The sequence below is a fragment of the Trypanosoma brucei genome, chromosome 5, assembly GCF_000210295.1.
Source record: "Trypanosoma brucei gambiense DAL972 chromosome 5, complete sequence".
NCBI classification, from domain to species: domain Eukaryota; phylum Euglenozoa; class Kinetoplastea; order Trypanosomatida; family Trypanosomatidae; genus Trypanosoma; species Trypanosoma brucei.
Genome location: NC_026738.1, coordinates 1,201,873 through 1,216,921, shown reverse-complemented (window position 1 = coordinate 1,216,921; position 15,049 = coordinate 1,201,873). Strand labels below are relative to the sequence as shown.

Genomic DNA, 15,049 nt, shown 5'->3' with positions numbered 1-15,049 from the left:
AACTTCCCTTCTGTGCCATACACTCCTCACTAGATCATCTGGAGATGCGATTAGCTTCTTTATTTATTTTTTTTTTGTTTAGATGAATTCTTTTCTTGTTTTTGATAAGGATAGGAATGAGTGTTCTGTAGGTGATGTTGTTGATGAAATTATTGATAAACTTTATTTATATGGGAGTTGTGGGGGTGATGGTTCTTCTGTTGTGCTTCGTAAGAAGAATAGAAATGTGGCACATGATAGTTTGGTGAACTCAGTTAAAAGGGGTGTTAATCCTTTTTATGTTAATGTGCGGTCGTCTGCTAGGTTTAGAAGAAGGAAACGTTGTAAATACATTGTTCCTTCTAATGTTAGTGGAAAATCTTTCGTTGAGCAGAAGAACTCGTTGTTTTCGTGCAAGGTTGGTAATGTCTTGCCCGTAATGTCTCATGGGGCATCTGTCCTAGCGCCTGGTAGAGCAATTACTGGTAGAAAGGTATTTGCAGCTTGTCGCGGCATAACTAAGGCAGTTCTTTTGTTTAAACTGTTTAAGGCGGAATCGCTGCCTGGCGGATCGAAGCGAGTGAGATGTTATAGGAAACGGATGCTGAAGAGAGAGGCTAGTGTACTTCGTAGTTTTGACCATTCAGCCGCAAGCGCGGGACTCGACACTCTTTTTTGGGGTGCCGTTGCGTCAGTCGTCAGATATCGTGATCTATACAAAAGAAGGTTGTGTGTGATATGGAACGATAAATTAAATGGTGGCGAGAAAATACCCCACCCTTTATTACTTTTGAGGTCGCTTCCACTCTTTGGTCTTGTAGTGGAAGTCCAAAAGCTGTGGTGGCGATGCCGTGATGCGGAGTGTGGCTGTAGCCCGGAGGTTGTGGAGTCCTCAATGGGGATTGTTCTTCATGAGTCTGGTGGATTCATAGGCGTGGCACTGTTGGGCTCCTTGGAATCACTTCGCATAGGATTAGAGAATTTGCGTAAAAATCCGGAGCAACCGATATCTGGAAGGGAGGAACCCAGGAGTAAGGAGTGCGGGGTAACTCATCTTTCTTCCTTTTGTAGTACTTTCCCCGCTGCGCGTGTTATTCAAGTAGCGAAAGTGTGTGCAAGTGGTCTGGGACCAGCGGTTCCTGCAGCGGTGCGGAAACCTCAGAGTGGTGAGCTTGTGGTTGCAAGAGTAGCAGCAGATGAAGTTACCGCCCCCGATTGTCCCTTCAAGGAACTCATCGGCCGTTTCCTTTGAGGTTATTGTAGGTGTCTCAAGTTGGTGCTGCGTCGTGGGGACCATCGTTAAGTTTTGTTCGTTTCAAGTGTGATATACGGAGTCACTGAAATATTACTTAGTCAGTGTTTGTTTTCTACATAGATGAAGCCTTTCGTTTGTTTAAAGAAATCCGTAACGTTCTTGTTCTACCTCTCTCCTTTTTAATAAAACTGAACGCAGCCTTTAATTGGGGGCTGTTTAAAAAGCATTGTACCTCAAAAGTATAAGAATTATTAGAGTAAAATATTGAGGGGAGTCCGCTGCACGGTGCCAATGATAACACTAAAGACTGCTGTAAACACCCGCGCCCCTCTGCGCGAGCGGGCGGTTCCACTTGACCGAGACAAACGTCTAGTGCCGTCGCAGTCATCGCTGCATCATGGCATTTATACGACTTTTGATGAGGCATATGGCTCCGCTCCAGCGCGGACGGACCCGTCACAAGGCAACCATTACCTGACACTGCTTCGCTCAGTGCGGTGTGGTGCCAACAAAACCAACGAGGCGACTGCTGATACAAAGACCACAGTTGATGACAAGGCATGTGGAGGGGAAATGAAGCCACGAGGGCATTTGGAGGGAACTATGAAAAGTTCCGTGGCGTCTTTGTTCGATGGGGTTGCCACCCGACACAGCCCGAGTGAGTGGATCACCGAACAGCAGGCGAGCAGCCAATCGGTGCGGCCAGTGGCGCAACGGGACTTTTACAGTACGGCTCGGCGAGTGGAGCGCATTGACGATGACATGCGCAGCGGTTTGGTCGGTAACACGCAGCGTACCGTAGATATTATGCGGAAGCGTGCGACAAGCCCAACATTGTGCCCCAATCCTGACGTGTTCCCTGTCTTTCCCGCGCAGCGACGGTTGCTGGATACTGACGCTGATGGCCGGTGTGCCCGCAGTTGCCTGGATATCGTGGACTGTCAGCGACTTGCACCACCAAGCGAGAACCACTTGGGGTTTGAATACGCCCCATTGGAGCGTCTCGCTCCAAAGCTGCCCGTATCACCGGCGCTCGCCGTGCAGCAACGTCTAATCACAGACATGAGTTCTTCAATGCCGCTCTTTGCGGGTACCGCAAAGGTGCAAAAGTATGCCATCCCGCGCTATGCAGGACACGTACCGTCCTTCCCGCGCAATGTGGATGCTCTTCATGGCAACGACACCTGTCCCCTGCGGAAGTGGAGCAAGTCATACGTAACACTGGCGACGGTCGGTTGTGGCACCGATGCTGGTAGACGGAACAAAAACCCATTGGTGCGTAATCGCAGCGGTACCAAAGCCCCAGAAACAAAACCAATGAAGCCGAAAACTAGTGAAGTAATAAAAATGACGGTTGAGGGCTCAATGCTGCAGACGACGCTTACACAGTTGACGGATGCGGAGCAAACGCTCAACACTCGTGTGGATAAGAAACCAAGGAAACTTTTTTAGGGAAGATTTCACTAGATGAGCGCAGATGTAAGGGAGGATTTGTTGAAGGTAGAGAGGTTGGGGATACAAAGAGATTTCATAAACGGGAATCGCAGAGAGAATGCAAGTAGCGGGTAAATGATGTCTCCCTCACAGATGTAACTGTACAAGTGTACTTCTTTTTCTCCAAAGGTTTCCCCTACTCTTTTCCTGCTGCTATTGTGAACCTTGTCAATAAGGTGTTGCATTTGGCTCGGCCGGCCGCAGTGTTGAAGTTATTTTGTTTGTTTGTTTGTGTTTGCTCAAATACAGAGGCGTCTCTTCAACGCGAGTACACTACATACCTTTTCATAATTTCCTTTTTCCTTTTCCACTGAAATGTATCTCAAGATATATATATATATATATATATATATCGATAGAATTAAATGTACATCTTCACCTCTTTTTTCTTTCTTTTCCCTCCTGGACCAGCAGCTCTTGTATTAAGTTGAGAGTGTGGTGATGTGGTGAGGAAGTGGGTGCTGTTTTAACCTCCATTGACTTGTGCTCATTTTTAATGCTCTCGTCTTTGTTGCTCTTCGACCGTGTTTATGTATTCATCCTTTGCTCTCTGTTTTTATCCCAAAGCATCTAAGAATTATTCCATCTCATAGCGTAATGTTATGGAGGCCGTGAGTGAGGTTTCGTTGCTGTTCCTGCAGCGTGCTCGGCTGCTATCATTTTGAGTTCGGTGTTTATGAATTAAAGCGACTTTGTCACCAACAGGCGTGTAGGCCCTTGGTGACAAAAACGAAGATAAGGCTTGGACAACTTGGCAGTAGGCAAAGTTGCGCATGTTTTTGTTGTTTCACACCAAAACGTAACTCATTATCTTCGTTCCCTCATGCTATGGCAACCTGCGGGGATGTGTGTCCTCTTCTTCAGTTATATCGCGCCCTCTTAGTGTTTGCTGCTATGGTACAATCCACGGTGCTGTAAGAGTGGTTTTATTGCTCATACCATCTCCCCTTGCTTGTATAATTTCAATATAACAGACGCGCGTAGTTGCCTCTCTCTCCACAGGGGAAGGAAGGAAATCACTTCTTAGTGTGTACTCTCAACCGAGTAACCGTGAGGCACATGCTACCCTTTGTTGCCCTGCGGGTAGTTGCGGCGCTGGTTGTTACATTATTTGGAGTGTCAGGTGTTGTGTCACCACTCCTTTGTCTATCGAATAAATGCACGACGCTGTTTGGTGGTGGAACGCATACAACGTTTCCACAGACACTTTCGTTAGCGAACTGTTTTGCTGCAGGAATGCTGATCACTATTGCCGTTTCACATTTCTTTTTGCACGCGCTCGAGGATGCTGCAGCACGAAACGCCGATCCCTCACTGGTATCTTTAATTATGCTTAGTGGTATTCTCCTCCCCACTGTTCTTGACCGCATCGTTGACAAGAAAGATGGAGAGGAAAGTGAGAGAAATCGCAGCAACGGTTGTTGCCATGGTCACGGCGCTCTGTTGGCACAAGATGACATTCACCAAGGTGGGAGGTGTGGTGTCCCACTCGTTCTGCTGCTCATGTTCTTTCATGCTGCCATGGAGGGTGCTGTGTTGGGTCTTGAGCCAGATGACCCATCACTGTTAACCATAGTCGTGCCGCTGTGCGTTCATCGCATCCTTGATGGTGTTGCCATTGGTGTAGCGATATCAAAGAAGTTGTTTCTCGCTACTAGTTGCAGTTCTGAGGAGCTTTTACTCCTTCATGCTGATGGCATAGGAGAATGTACTCATAACGCCGGCCGCTTGCACGGGGGCGTTGCCTCCACTGAAATGTGCTTGGTGCGAAAATTTGACCGAAAACTAAGGGACGAACTTTGGAGGTGGCCCGTGTTGCTTTGGTTGGCCATAACACCCGCTGTGGCTTTGATTTCTGCGGTTCTGTGCAGTTCCTCTTCCGATGCCGCTGGAGGACACTGCGTGGGGAAACGCGGGGGCCGGTATTGCAAGGGGCATCGGCCAATTCCCCATAACGACACTAGGGAGTTATTTGAAAGCGAACATACCCGCGGGATTGGATCTTTGAATTCTCTTGTTGGGGGCGCAGGCGGTGGTCTTTTTCTTTTTGCTGGTCTGATGACAATACTGCGTGAGGAAGTGCATGGTTTGGCGGCGTGTGTTTCCCTCCTACTGGGGGTGCTGGTAACGCTGCTTCTTGGGCGAATTGAAATATGATGTACATTACAGTTTGGGGAAGGGCTGACGCTTTTACGATAGCTTTGTGTTTCACCTTACTTCGTTTATCACCAGTGCTCGCTGCTGTACTTTCGGTTCTTATTCACATTAATTCCTCAATGGAGTAGATGCTGCGTGACCTGGCCATAGGAATGCCAGCGGTAGCATGAAGGAAATGGTACTTGTGTTCCTTATTTTCGGGATGGGATGTAATGGTGCAATTTGTGGAGCGAAAGAGTAACGATGTTTTTTTTTTTCCTCCCTGGGGGGAGGAGAAAAGGTGGGTGGTCGCACGCACCTGTGCGTGCATATGCCCGTGCACACGTAAAAGCGTTTAACGCTTTTAAAAATTTTCGTTTCCCCTCTTGTGTACATAACTTCGCGCGTTTAACATCGTACACTCCTAAACGAACGTCAGAATTATTGTATTGCACCGGGATGCTGCGCGGTGGTGAAGCTGCGCGACCCACTGGCAGACTGTGGTAGGTTGCTCTTTACGGAAGATCTTGTTGTTTCGTTAGCTATCCATATATTTGCTTCCCGAGGAACAGTGGGGTTTGTAATTGAGCAGTGGCGTCGCGTTTTTGTACGTTGGTGCGCTTGTTCGTATCAGTTTCCTTCACTTGTCACTTCCTTACGGCGTAGACTTCGCAGTGTTCTCCTTAGTGGAAGGGTGAATAACGCTTGTGGGCTGCAGCAATGCTGCACCCCAATACTCGTATTGGGACCGTCTTTCAGACACGAGGCGTCGGACAAACAAAAGTTATTCCACTTCGCTGCAGTGCAGCTGCTGTTGGTGGTGTCAGCGGGATCACGTGTATCGAAACGATTCAGCTCCCCGGCATGATAAGATGTCGTGCGTCTTTGCAGCCTTCGCTTTGGACCGCTTTCATCAACATGCAGTGGGCTTATTTCTGGCAAGCTTTCAGGCGAGAGAGAGTGGAGCAGTTGCTGGGTAGGATCAGATGCAGCTGGCAGAACGCAGTGGTCGTTTCGTCCAATGCTACGTGTCTAGTTTGCCACACTAGCAGAAATGCAAACACTATCGGTCGTCGTGCTTCCGCGGGTTGTTGGACTACCTCTTCGCGCCCACTTGCCGCTATTTCTCGGCCCCAACCCCTGTTTTCGCGCAGTTGGAGGCAACCTCGGGCCCTCCCTCCTCGCATGGATTTCATGCATGTAGCGAAAAGACACCTTGGGGAGGAAGGGTATTGCCAAGCCACTGCCACCGATTTTTTTGTTACCCCAACCATTGCAACCGCACAAGTATGCATGACCAGATGGTACGGCTCTCGAGCACAGTTATCGCTCGTTGACTTCGAAAGTATGAAACGGCTGTGCCGTGAAGAACGCATGCAGCGCTATGGACGGCGAGTCGCTTTGGTTGTGGGATTCCTAACAAATGCTTTGGGCTCAAGCAGCTGCGAGTGCTGCCCGCAGGATGTGCTGAACTTACTATCCGTTTCTGAGCGTGTTGAGGTCATAAGCACTATTGCTACCACTCCTTTTGTGAAGACCCAACCCGTAGTCTTGGAGGAGATGCTGTTATCTGTTTTCAGCAACGAATGCCTCTCCCAAGAGGCTGCGTATAGTCTGCTACAGGTGATTGATAAGGCTCGTGCTGACGGCTTGCCGGTGAGCACCATGTGCTTTTCTGAGGGCATCCACTGCGTGTTATCAAAGAAGAGTGCAAATAGTAATGCTTCCCAGAGGCGAGAACTGGTTGCGGCGACTCTGGCGTGTGGCGAGCGTGTGTTGGGCTTCGATGAGTTGGCAACTCGTTGTGATTTGTGTGGTTTATGGTATGAGAGCGCGGCATATCGCAGTGCAGTATCTGGAGTGTTGATGGGATTGAACCGACCGTCGCCAGGAACTGATGGTAAAGAATTCTGTTTAATGAGCACCACATCGGAGGACATTGGGTTCGGTGGGCTCGTATTGCTGCTTCTTCAGTTTCTAAGGATGAGGAAAGGGGCGGCTGCCAGTCACATCGCTGCAATTGAATTTCTCCGCTGTCGGATGTCCCCGTGTGTTGCTAACTTTACTAAACAAAGCGTTGCAGTTGAACTTGCACGGATGGAGAGTAACTGTGCTTCTCTTGCTGACAATTATCCGAGTGCGCTGCATTATCTTTGGAATGCTGATCAAAAGCACAAGAAAGAGAGGGAGTTGGCGGCCGCGGCGTGGCTTCACTTCGACGTCAAGTGCGGGACACCGTCAACTGCCGCAGTGCTCTTGTCGTGTTACAACAATAATTGGAATGAAATAGCTTACATACTGCAACGTACAAGGCAGGCCGGCTTAGGTGTTGCGTTAAATGCACTCTCCGCAATGATCGAACTGACACCAACAGGATGTTACTATGCCATCGTACGGCTCTGTTTCCCTCACAGTCGTGGATATATTGAAAAAAATAGCCAAAGCAAAGGTTCCTGCACTTTCCTTTTTGAGGCAAGGGCGCCAGGGGGGGAAAGAGGAGGGGACGTCGTATTGAACCCTCCGAAAAACGTCTTGGAGTCATGGCAGTTTGTTGAAAACGCGGTACGTCAACATCGGCAACGACTTCTGCTTCAGTTGGGTGGTGGGTGTGCTGTATGGTCTTTATCAGCGGAATGCGCTCAACAGATCGCTGTCGCTCTGCCACAACTTTCGGGCACACTTCTTTCGCAGTGGATTAGAGGGGTATTATATCATAACCAATGGAACACCATCTTCACACTACTACGTGTAGCAGCGGGGCGCGGTGTTTCTCCCGAAATGGAGGTTCTTGTTGAAATTCTCGAGAAAGCTTATAGGAATATTGGAAGGGGCGGGAACGGTGTGCCAAATGAGCAGAAAGGCGTTAGTGTTCTGCAATCAGTTGTAGAAAATATACGAACGCTGTTTCCGTATTGTGCGCATACCGTCTTTCGCGCGTTTGTCGAGCGCATAGCAGTGCAGTTGGACATCGACACTACGTCGTCGCTTCCGTGGGATTCTGCCCTTCGGATTCTATCTGCTGTTAATGATCTCGGTCTTATGCACTACCCACGTAATTGCATGGAGTTAGTTGCAACGAGCGCCCCCGCAGTTGCCGCGTTCTCCATGCTTCAGATGTTGGACACCACGCGTAGAGCTGACAACCATGTGCGCAATCATTTTCCTTTAAACCTTTCTCCCCTCCCACTGGAGGTAGCGGCACTTCAGTCTCTGTTGCGCTCCGCACAATCAACTGGCCTTCATGTGGTCGCTGATGCGTTTGCGGTTCCTCCTTCTGACATCAATACAGCGAGGGTCACGTGGTGGTCATCGAGCGAGTTAGCAGTAGGTATACCTGTGGCTACTGCACTTTACAGGCGCCAGGCCGTCGGACTTTGGTACGTGGCACTACAGAGCCTGCACAGGAGTTTTGCACACAGTGGCAGAGATGTGAGCAACGTTGATGCGCATCATGCGATCAGACTTGCTGCATTCGGGTCCACGAGTAATGCCACATTGCTGCAGTGTCTTGTAGCACTCCCGAAGCACGAGGGGAAGCAAGAACTAGCGTTTTCACGGCGTCGCCTCAAGAGGGCTGATGACGCCACGCTCGTGACAACGCTTGGGTGCATCGTAGGTGCGTTAACGGCGCGTGGCGCATGGGAAGTGGCGCTTCGCATTCTTCCGTCAGGTGCCACTGACCTCCCACCGCTGCTTCGCTGTGCGCAGGAACATGCGATACGCCTCAGCGACGGCGATATTAGCACAGGCAGTGCCGAGGAAAAGCGGAAAAATCGGTTTCTTAAGTCAGGTGGCAGGAGAGGATCTCGAAAACCTTTTCGACATCATGCGATGCCGACTAGGGTGAAGAGGCTTGTCGTCGAAATGCATCTTGAGGATTCTTTCCGTTGGTGGGATAACAACCAGAGGTGTTGATGTGTTGCCCTTACCTGATTTTTTGTATGATTAAGCCCTTTTTATCCGATTGAGAGGTGGTTCTAGTACTTTCGCATCTGTCTGCGACTTTGTATTATTTCCTAATCTCATTTTTAGTTTGTATTCATACTGCGGGAGCCGCTGGGGCGTCTCATGCTGGTTTTTCTAGTGTTCGTCCGTGATTTCGGTGGGTAAGCATGCTGCTACTGAACGCTGACCGCGCTGATGGTTGCCACGCGCGAGAGGCCTCTTTGCTCTGCCTTTTGGTAGCACCTTCCAGTTGTAAATTCTCTTCTGCAAATGAACTCAACTATGTCAGTTGAAAGGGGTAGGAATCTCATAGGGTGCCTTCAAACCCAAGTGGAGTCCAACACCTGGGCCAAGGACGGGATAATCTTCCATTAGGCAGTAGGGACCATGAGGCGATGTATCCCCGCTCGTGGTGGCTTCACGATGAAGTATAAAAAAGGCACCGGCCTCTGGGATGAGGATCACGTTAACGACTACAAGACAAACCGTTATCTCTCAGCTCGCGCTACAATGCGGTGGTACCAGGAAATGGAGCGTCATCAAACCCGAAACAGCCTTAACGCACGCCGCGCGACGCAGAGCCACAACAACAACCAGGGGCTTCACCACACCGGCCGTGGTGCCTTTGAGCGAGAGTTGGAGCGGCGTGGTGTACAGGTGGAGAAATACCCGCTAACAACAACAACTGGGACGATGCGAGTGGCGGAGCTGGTGATACTTCGCCGCATGGAGTTGGAGAAAAGGGCCGAAGAGGCGTTAGCAGAACAGCGTGGGGAGCTTCAGAAAAAAAACCCGACACCGTCCGAGTGGTACGACGAGTCGAAGGGCCCACTGAACCCCAACTTCTTGCGGTCGATGCGCTCTCATTATGAGGTGGATATAGCAAACCTCCCAGACACACCGCTCATACGGGGACAAAGGGAGTTCTTCATAGGAGAAGAGAGGGGGAACGGAGCAGCTTGACTCGATTGTGCGTTGCGGTTGAGGTTGTGGCCATGCAGTGCACCAAAACGAATGGATTAGCGGGTTCGGTTCGTGCTATACTGTGTCGTCGTGTACCATCCGTGGGGATAAAAGAGCAGTTATGGGGCGATACAACCGCACGTTTACCGAGGTTGTGGGTGGAGGCGTTAGGTCGTTCATAAAGTCACTGGTGGGAAACTTCCGTTCATTTTGGTGGTGTTCCAATGTGAGGTGTTACACCATGGGGTTTCCGCGCCCGACAGTTGCGATGCCTGTCATCTCAACTTTGCTTTTGCTATGTTCATGTCAGAGCTTTAACATTAAATTTCTCTGTTTGTGTATTTGTGTTATTTGACATTTTCACGGTAAAGGGGTGAAATAGAGAAAAGAGGAAAGGGGCGAAGGTCGAGTGAGGAGTTAGGTTCCCAAACGACGGGGAATGGTAGGTTTGATCCCGTATGACATAGTATATAGAAGCAGTGAGGACAATGAGTTCCCTATCACTGGACTTGGGAATGGGTTGGCAACATCATCTGAGAATGTTGAATGTTTTTCCACTACCAATCCCAGCAACCACGCGGTTGCAGAGCAGCACTGTAGTGGTAAGGGTTGGCAAAGTGCGCGTTTTGCTTCCATGCCTCAGGAACTTGTACTTCGCTTTCCCGGAAACGCGGAGTTGGTGAATTTGCGCATACTGAGTCACGAGAGTAAAATTATGTCAAAAATGGAGGTGCGCTTGTATGCTCTTGACGACGGCGACGAAGTTAACGGAGTTGGTGGCCATCATGGACTTGAAGCACCGTCTTTCCGTGAAGTGCGCTTTCTTAAGCTAGGTTCGGTCAACTTCAGCAGTAACGAGCACACGAACTACCGCTCAAAGGAGCGTAAGACTGTGCATCTGCACGCCAAAGCGTACTTCTTGAAACTTCTCTTTCATGCGCCGCACCAGAATGCTTTTAACCGTTTCAAGCAAATTGGCGTGTATTCCATTGAATGTAGCGGTCAGATTAGCAAACGCATACCGAGGCACGTTGATCATGCGGTAGTTAGTTCATGTATTGTTTCCCAGACACCTGTAGAAAGGGATCACACCAGGGAGTCAAGCAACTACAACGGGAGTGGCGTCAAGTTGCCGCCCTTGCAATTGGAGCAGCAGCAATATCAGTTGCAGCATCTGCTGCAGGAGCAAGACAGACAAGGAGAGGGTGAACGATCACCTGTAGAAACTCCTGTTAGAAACATCATCACTCAGGATGAAGGAATGCCTGCCTTCCGTTCTGTGCGCATATTGGAGTTTGAAGATTTTTTTGTCCGCCGCTCTGCTGAGTTGCTAATGCTGAAGAATCAAGCGATATCAATGGATGACTTTGATACTGCAAAGGCGTGCCAGGATCGAATTAAACTGATGAACCGCCGGTCGAAGCGCATATATCAAGCAGAACAGGACAAGGTACAGGCCATCATTGACGAGGACTTCGATGCCGCGAAGGAAGCAAAGCAGCAAATGGATACGATGATTGAAAAAGTGTACAACGATGTTCAGGTTCCACAATTACGACAGGTGCCAGACCCACTTGAGTACAGTAGTGATACGTTCAGCGAGGACGCACCTCAGGATGGCCGAAGAAGCGGGGCAGAGGCGATAGGCCTATCTATTGGTTGCAGTGGGGATAGGTATGGCATGTGTGGCGAGAGGAATGAGAAGATGTGCTGGAGTGCGGAAAGGCAAAAGTTAGCACCGGAAGGAGAATATCAGGACTTGCCCAGCGGCCCCACCGGTGACAGTGGAATGTCACCCTTCGACGGTGCCGGTTCTGACTTGGGTCCCTCTATCTTTGATGATTTTGACAAAGATACGGATCAGAAGTTGGATGCACAGAATATCTGGCACCAAAAGGGGCAGGAGATCGCGGATGCTAAGTGCAATAATGACGATTGGAATGCGCAGGAAAGGCCCCCCGGTGCCAATCAGGACGTAAGCGTGAGTGACGGCACTGATGAGTACGCCATTGGGGGCAGATTGCAACCGTGGGAAGAAGGTGTAGTACGTGAAATTATGGAGGCATCTGGGGAAGCTGACATGCCGAAATTACCGGACGTAGGTGGGCGTAAGTTCTCGGAGATGCAAAACCTCAACAATGTCGTGGGCTTATTCACTACAGCGTGCCTGTATAGCAGCAACTTTAAGCTTCGTGAGTCAGCACTTAGTGTTTTGGCCTCCAAAATGACAACTCTTTACGAATCAAGCCCTGTCTCAATTGAGGAGGGAGTACTACGCTACTTAGACCTGAGTGGATATGGGTTGCAGGATCATATTCCGGCCGTTGCTAATGCTGCCTGCGCGTTTGTCCGTAGTGTTCTAGAGGATGAGGCCAATGTATTCGAGGAGGTTATGTGCCCAGTGGTCAATCTGCTCCCACGGTTGCTCTGTTGCGCGGCAGATTATAATCCGCGCTTACGGGAAGAAGCCATGTCGACACTAGCGTTATTTGTGCGCAAACCAGAGATCGGAAAGGGCGTTATACTTTCTGCGGTACTAGCCGACCCAGTTGACAAGGATCGGCGGCGGCTGTCTCACACCCATGCACGTACGCAGCTTGCACGCCTCAGTGTACTGAAGGACCTTGCGGCGAATGGGGGTCTACAGGTGCGTGGCAGCGCTGGGAGCATGGGCAAACACAACGAAAATGCGTGGTCCCGCCTGCTGCAACCGTGCTTGAATCACCAAAGCTCAGAGGTAAGGGATCTTGCTGTGTCAACTGCCTCCTACCTTATCAGTGAGGAAAAGCTCGTTTTAACGAAAAAGCGAGCTGGCGAAATTGACAACGTGTCTATTCGTGATCAACTCAAGGCAGCCGCAGAGCTGTTGAGAGCTCAAAGGGACGGTGAGGCACCGTCTTCACCCAACTCTGCAGCAGCTTTCACGCCGTTTTCGATGCGGCAGCGCACACCTAACGTGAAACCTGAGAAAGCACTAGGAAAGAAATGCAGAAAAGCCCCAAAGGCACAGGAACGACAAGTATAGCCTTCAGGTGTCTGTTTTCAAACTGAAGAAGCTATGCCATTGCAATCAGGTGCGTGTTTGTATTTGTTTGTTAACGTCTGCGTGTTTACGATTACCTTTTACGCGTGTTTCCATTTATGTCAGAGCGTGAGTTTGTTTCCTCTTTCTTTGCTGCATATGTGTTTATTGGGGGGATACTTCTCCATTCTCCTACCCGTTTGCTTCTTCGATTATACGTTTGTAAGATTGATACCAGTGTTTCCTTTTATTATTATTGTTGTTGTCTGTCCTTGATGGACAGGCCGTTGACCACGTGGGTTAATGGTGGTGTATCGTATGAAGCCGTGCTCTGAGCTTCTTTTGACTCTCCATGGTCATGTTTTTATACACAAGGGAGATACAAGTGCATGTTGGTGTCTGAATCTCCCACTGCGAGGTGCAGCATGCATGAATATATAAATATATATGTTTATTTGTTTGACTACAAATATATGCGCACGGAAGTGGGGTAGTACCTGCCTTCCCACTGGATACGTAGATGCGTGTGTTCGCTGCTTGTACGCGAGGCATCTAATTCACACCTTACGTACAGGAGTGTTCATGTATCTTTACAAGTTTTGGTTGTATGTTTTGCCCTCAACGTGCGTGTGCGTATATACGTTTTAACCTATTCATATGCACGTATGACTTTTGTACCCGTATTTGTTTCCATTCTTTTTCTTCTTGCTACGAAGAAAGAAAATTGTTTGTTCTGGGGAGAAAAGCTTTTGTTGCAGCAACTAAAAATGCAGAGGCCCCTGACGGCTGGTAACTTACCGGAACAAACCATGAGGGACGGCATTGTTGACCCTGAAATGGCACAAGATGCCTTTATTGACCTTGACGACCCAAACAATGAGATCGTTGATGAAGATAATATGGCAGAGATTGAAGAAGATGACGACAACGTAGCTTACAACGTTCCTGCACATGGAAGTCGGAAGCGCATGGCGGAAACGGACCTCAATAACGGAGAAGAGGATAACTACGATGACGATGGCGTCGGAAATGGGGCGGGTACTGATGGTGAAGAGGATGATGCCGATGTTGAGGATCTTAACGAGGTGCCTGACTGCGAGCCGGAGCGTGATGACGCATTGTGCTTCTTTACCGCGCGTGATGCCTCTCCCGTGCATGCTGTTGCTGTACACCCCGCTGATTCTGGATTATTTGTAGCAGGTGGCCAGAGTGACGAGGTGTACGTACTTAAGCTGGATGAAGAGAGCCGCTCGGTGCACAACCTCGCTGTACTGCGGGAGGCTCACGCCGATACGATTAGTATTTTGGCCTTCTCGCCGGATGGCACAACACTCGCAAGTGGAGGTCTCGATGGCGTCGTTGCCATATGGTGTACAGTAACCTGGAAACTGCGGCACGCACTGCGTGACTTAAGTGGTGAGTTGCTCACGCTCCTGTGGCATCCCTCAGGTCTTGTTCTCGTGGCTGGGGCGGACGACGGACAAGCGGCAATGTGGAACGTATCGAAGGGAACACTTGCGATGTACTTCGCGGGCCACGGCGGGGGCATAACGTGCACAGCGTGGACGCCGTGCCGCAAGCGCCTCGTTGCAGGTGCCAGTGATGGTGCCGTTGTGGTTTTTGCGCCGCGAACTGGGCAGCAGGAGTTTCACATTGCGAAAGGTCTGAGTGCTGACAGGGCGTCGGTCACAACTCTCTGCTGTTTAGGTGACAGCAGTGGCGAAGCCCCGTTGGGTGACTACGATGACCGGTGTGTGGTGGGCTGCGCGGACGGGACGCTACACGTTATTTCGCTCAACAGCGGCCGCGTGGTGACCTCCCTTCCGGAGGTGCACACCCAAGCCATTGAAAGTCTACACGTGAACGTTGGTAGCCGTGGAAGTCACACGACCCCGCCGCAGCTTCTTCTTTCAGCGTCATGCGATTGCCGTGTAGCGGTGTGGAGTGCCGCGGACCTCACACTGCGTACAGTGTTTCAGGTTGGGGAGAGCGTTATTCCTGCTGCTTGGGCAAGTGGTTATTTTGTTGTTGCTGGTTGTAGCGATGGAGAGATTAAGGTGTGGGATGGAAGGTCTCAGCAGCAGGAACCACTCGTCCGACTTATGGGGCACCGACGAATGGTATTAAGTTTTGCGATAGTTGAAAGTAGCGGTGTAGTTGCCTCAACCAGCGACGATGGCACCGTTCGCTTTTTCAAACTGAGCCTTTAACGGCGTGGATGAAGGGATTCGCTGTCCGTATTCGTCTCTGTGAGG

At 49.9% G+C, this 15,049-nt stretch overlaps 7 protein-coding genes across 7 annotated transcripts; all 7 read left to right on the top strand.

Annotated features, from left to right (window-relative positions):
* Positions 1–82: 82 nt before the first annotated feature.
* Positions 83–1,231, top strand: TbgDal_V5700 (hypothetical protein, conserved; the record flags this gene model as incomplete). The annotated part of the gene is made up of 1 exon (XM_011775415.1): positions 83–1,231. One exon carries the CDS (start codon positions 83–85, stop codon positions 1,229–1,231), a length of 1,149 nt encoding a protein of 382 aa, XP_011773717.1.
* Positions 1,232–1,525: 294 nt separating this feature from the next.
* TbgDal_V5690 (hypothetical protein, conserved) lies at positions 1,526–2,686 on the top strand (the record flags this gene model as incomplete). Its single annotated transcript, XM_011775414.1, has 1 exon — positions 1,526–2,686. The coding sequence occupies one exon, from the start codon at positions 1,526–1,528 to the stop codon at positions 2,684–2,686; it is 1,161 nt and encodes a 386-aa protein (XP_011773716.1).
* A 1,101-nt stretch (positions 2,687–3,787) lies between these two features.
* Positions 3,788–4,885, top strand: TbgDal_V5680 (hypothetical protein, conserved; the record flags this gene model as incomplete). The annotated part of the gene is made up of 1 exon (XM_011775413.1): positions 3,788–4,885. The coding sequence occupies one exon, from the start codon at positions 3,788–3,790 to the stop codon at positions 4,883–4,885; it is 1,098 nt and encodes a 365-aa protein (XP_011773715.1).
* Positions 4,886–5,584: 699 nt separating this feature from the next.
* On the top strand, positions 5,585–8,779 carry TbgDal_V5670 (hypothetical protein, conserved; the record flags this gene model as incomplete). The annotated part of the gene is made up of 1 exon (XM_011775412.1): positions 5,585–8,779. One exon carries the CDS (start codon positions 5,585–5,587, stop codon positions 8,777–8,779), a length of 3,195 nt encoding a protein of 1,064 aa, XP_011773714.1.
* A 417-nt stretch (positions 8,780–9,196) lies between these two features.
* Positions 9,197–9,772, top strand: TbgDal_V5660 (hypothetical protein, conserved; the record flags this gene model as incomplete). The annotated part of the gene is made up of 1 exon (XM_011775411.1): positions 9,197–9,772. The coding sequence occupies one exon, from the start codon at positions 9,197–9,199 to the stop codon at positions 9,770–9,772; it is 576 nt and encodes a 191-aa protein (XP_011773713.1).
* A 439-nt stretch (positions 9,773–10,211) lies between these two features.
* Positions 10,212–12,797, top strand: TbgDal_V5650 (hypothetical protein, conserved; the record flags this gene model as incomplete). The annotated part of the gene is made up of 1 exon (XM_011775410.1): positions 10,212–12,797. The coding sequence occupies one exon, from the start codon at positions 10,212–10,214 to the stop codon at positions 12,795–12,797; it is 2,586 nt and encodes an 861-aa protein (XP_011773712.1).
* A 662-nt stretch (positions 12,798–13,459) lies between these two features.
* Positions 13,460–15,004, top strand: TbgDal_V5640 (hypothetical protein, conserved; the record flags this gene model as incomplete). The annotated part of the gene is made up of 1 exon (XM_011775409.1): positions 13,460–15,004. The coding sequence occupies one exon, from the start codon at positions 13,460–13,462 to the stop codon at positions 15,002–15,004; it is 1,545 nt and encodes a 514-aa protein (XP_011773711.1).
* Positions 15,005–15,049: the final 45 nt, after the last annotated feature.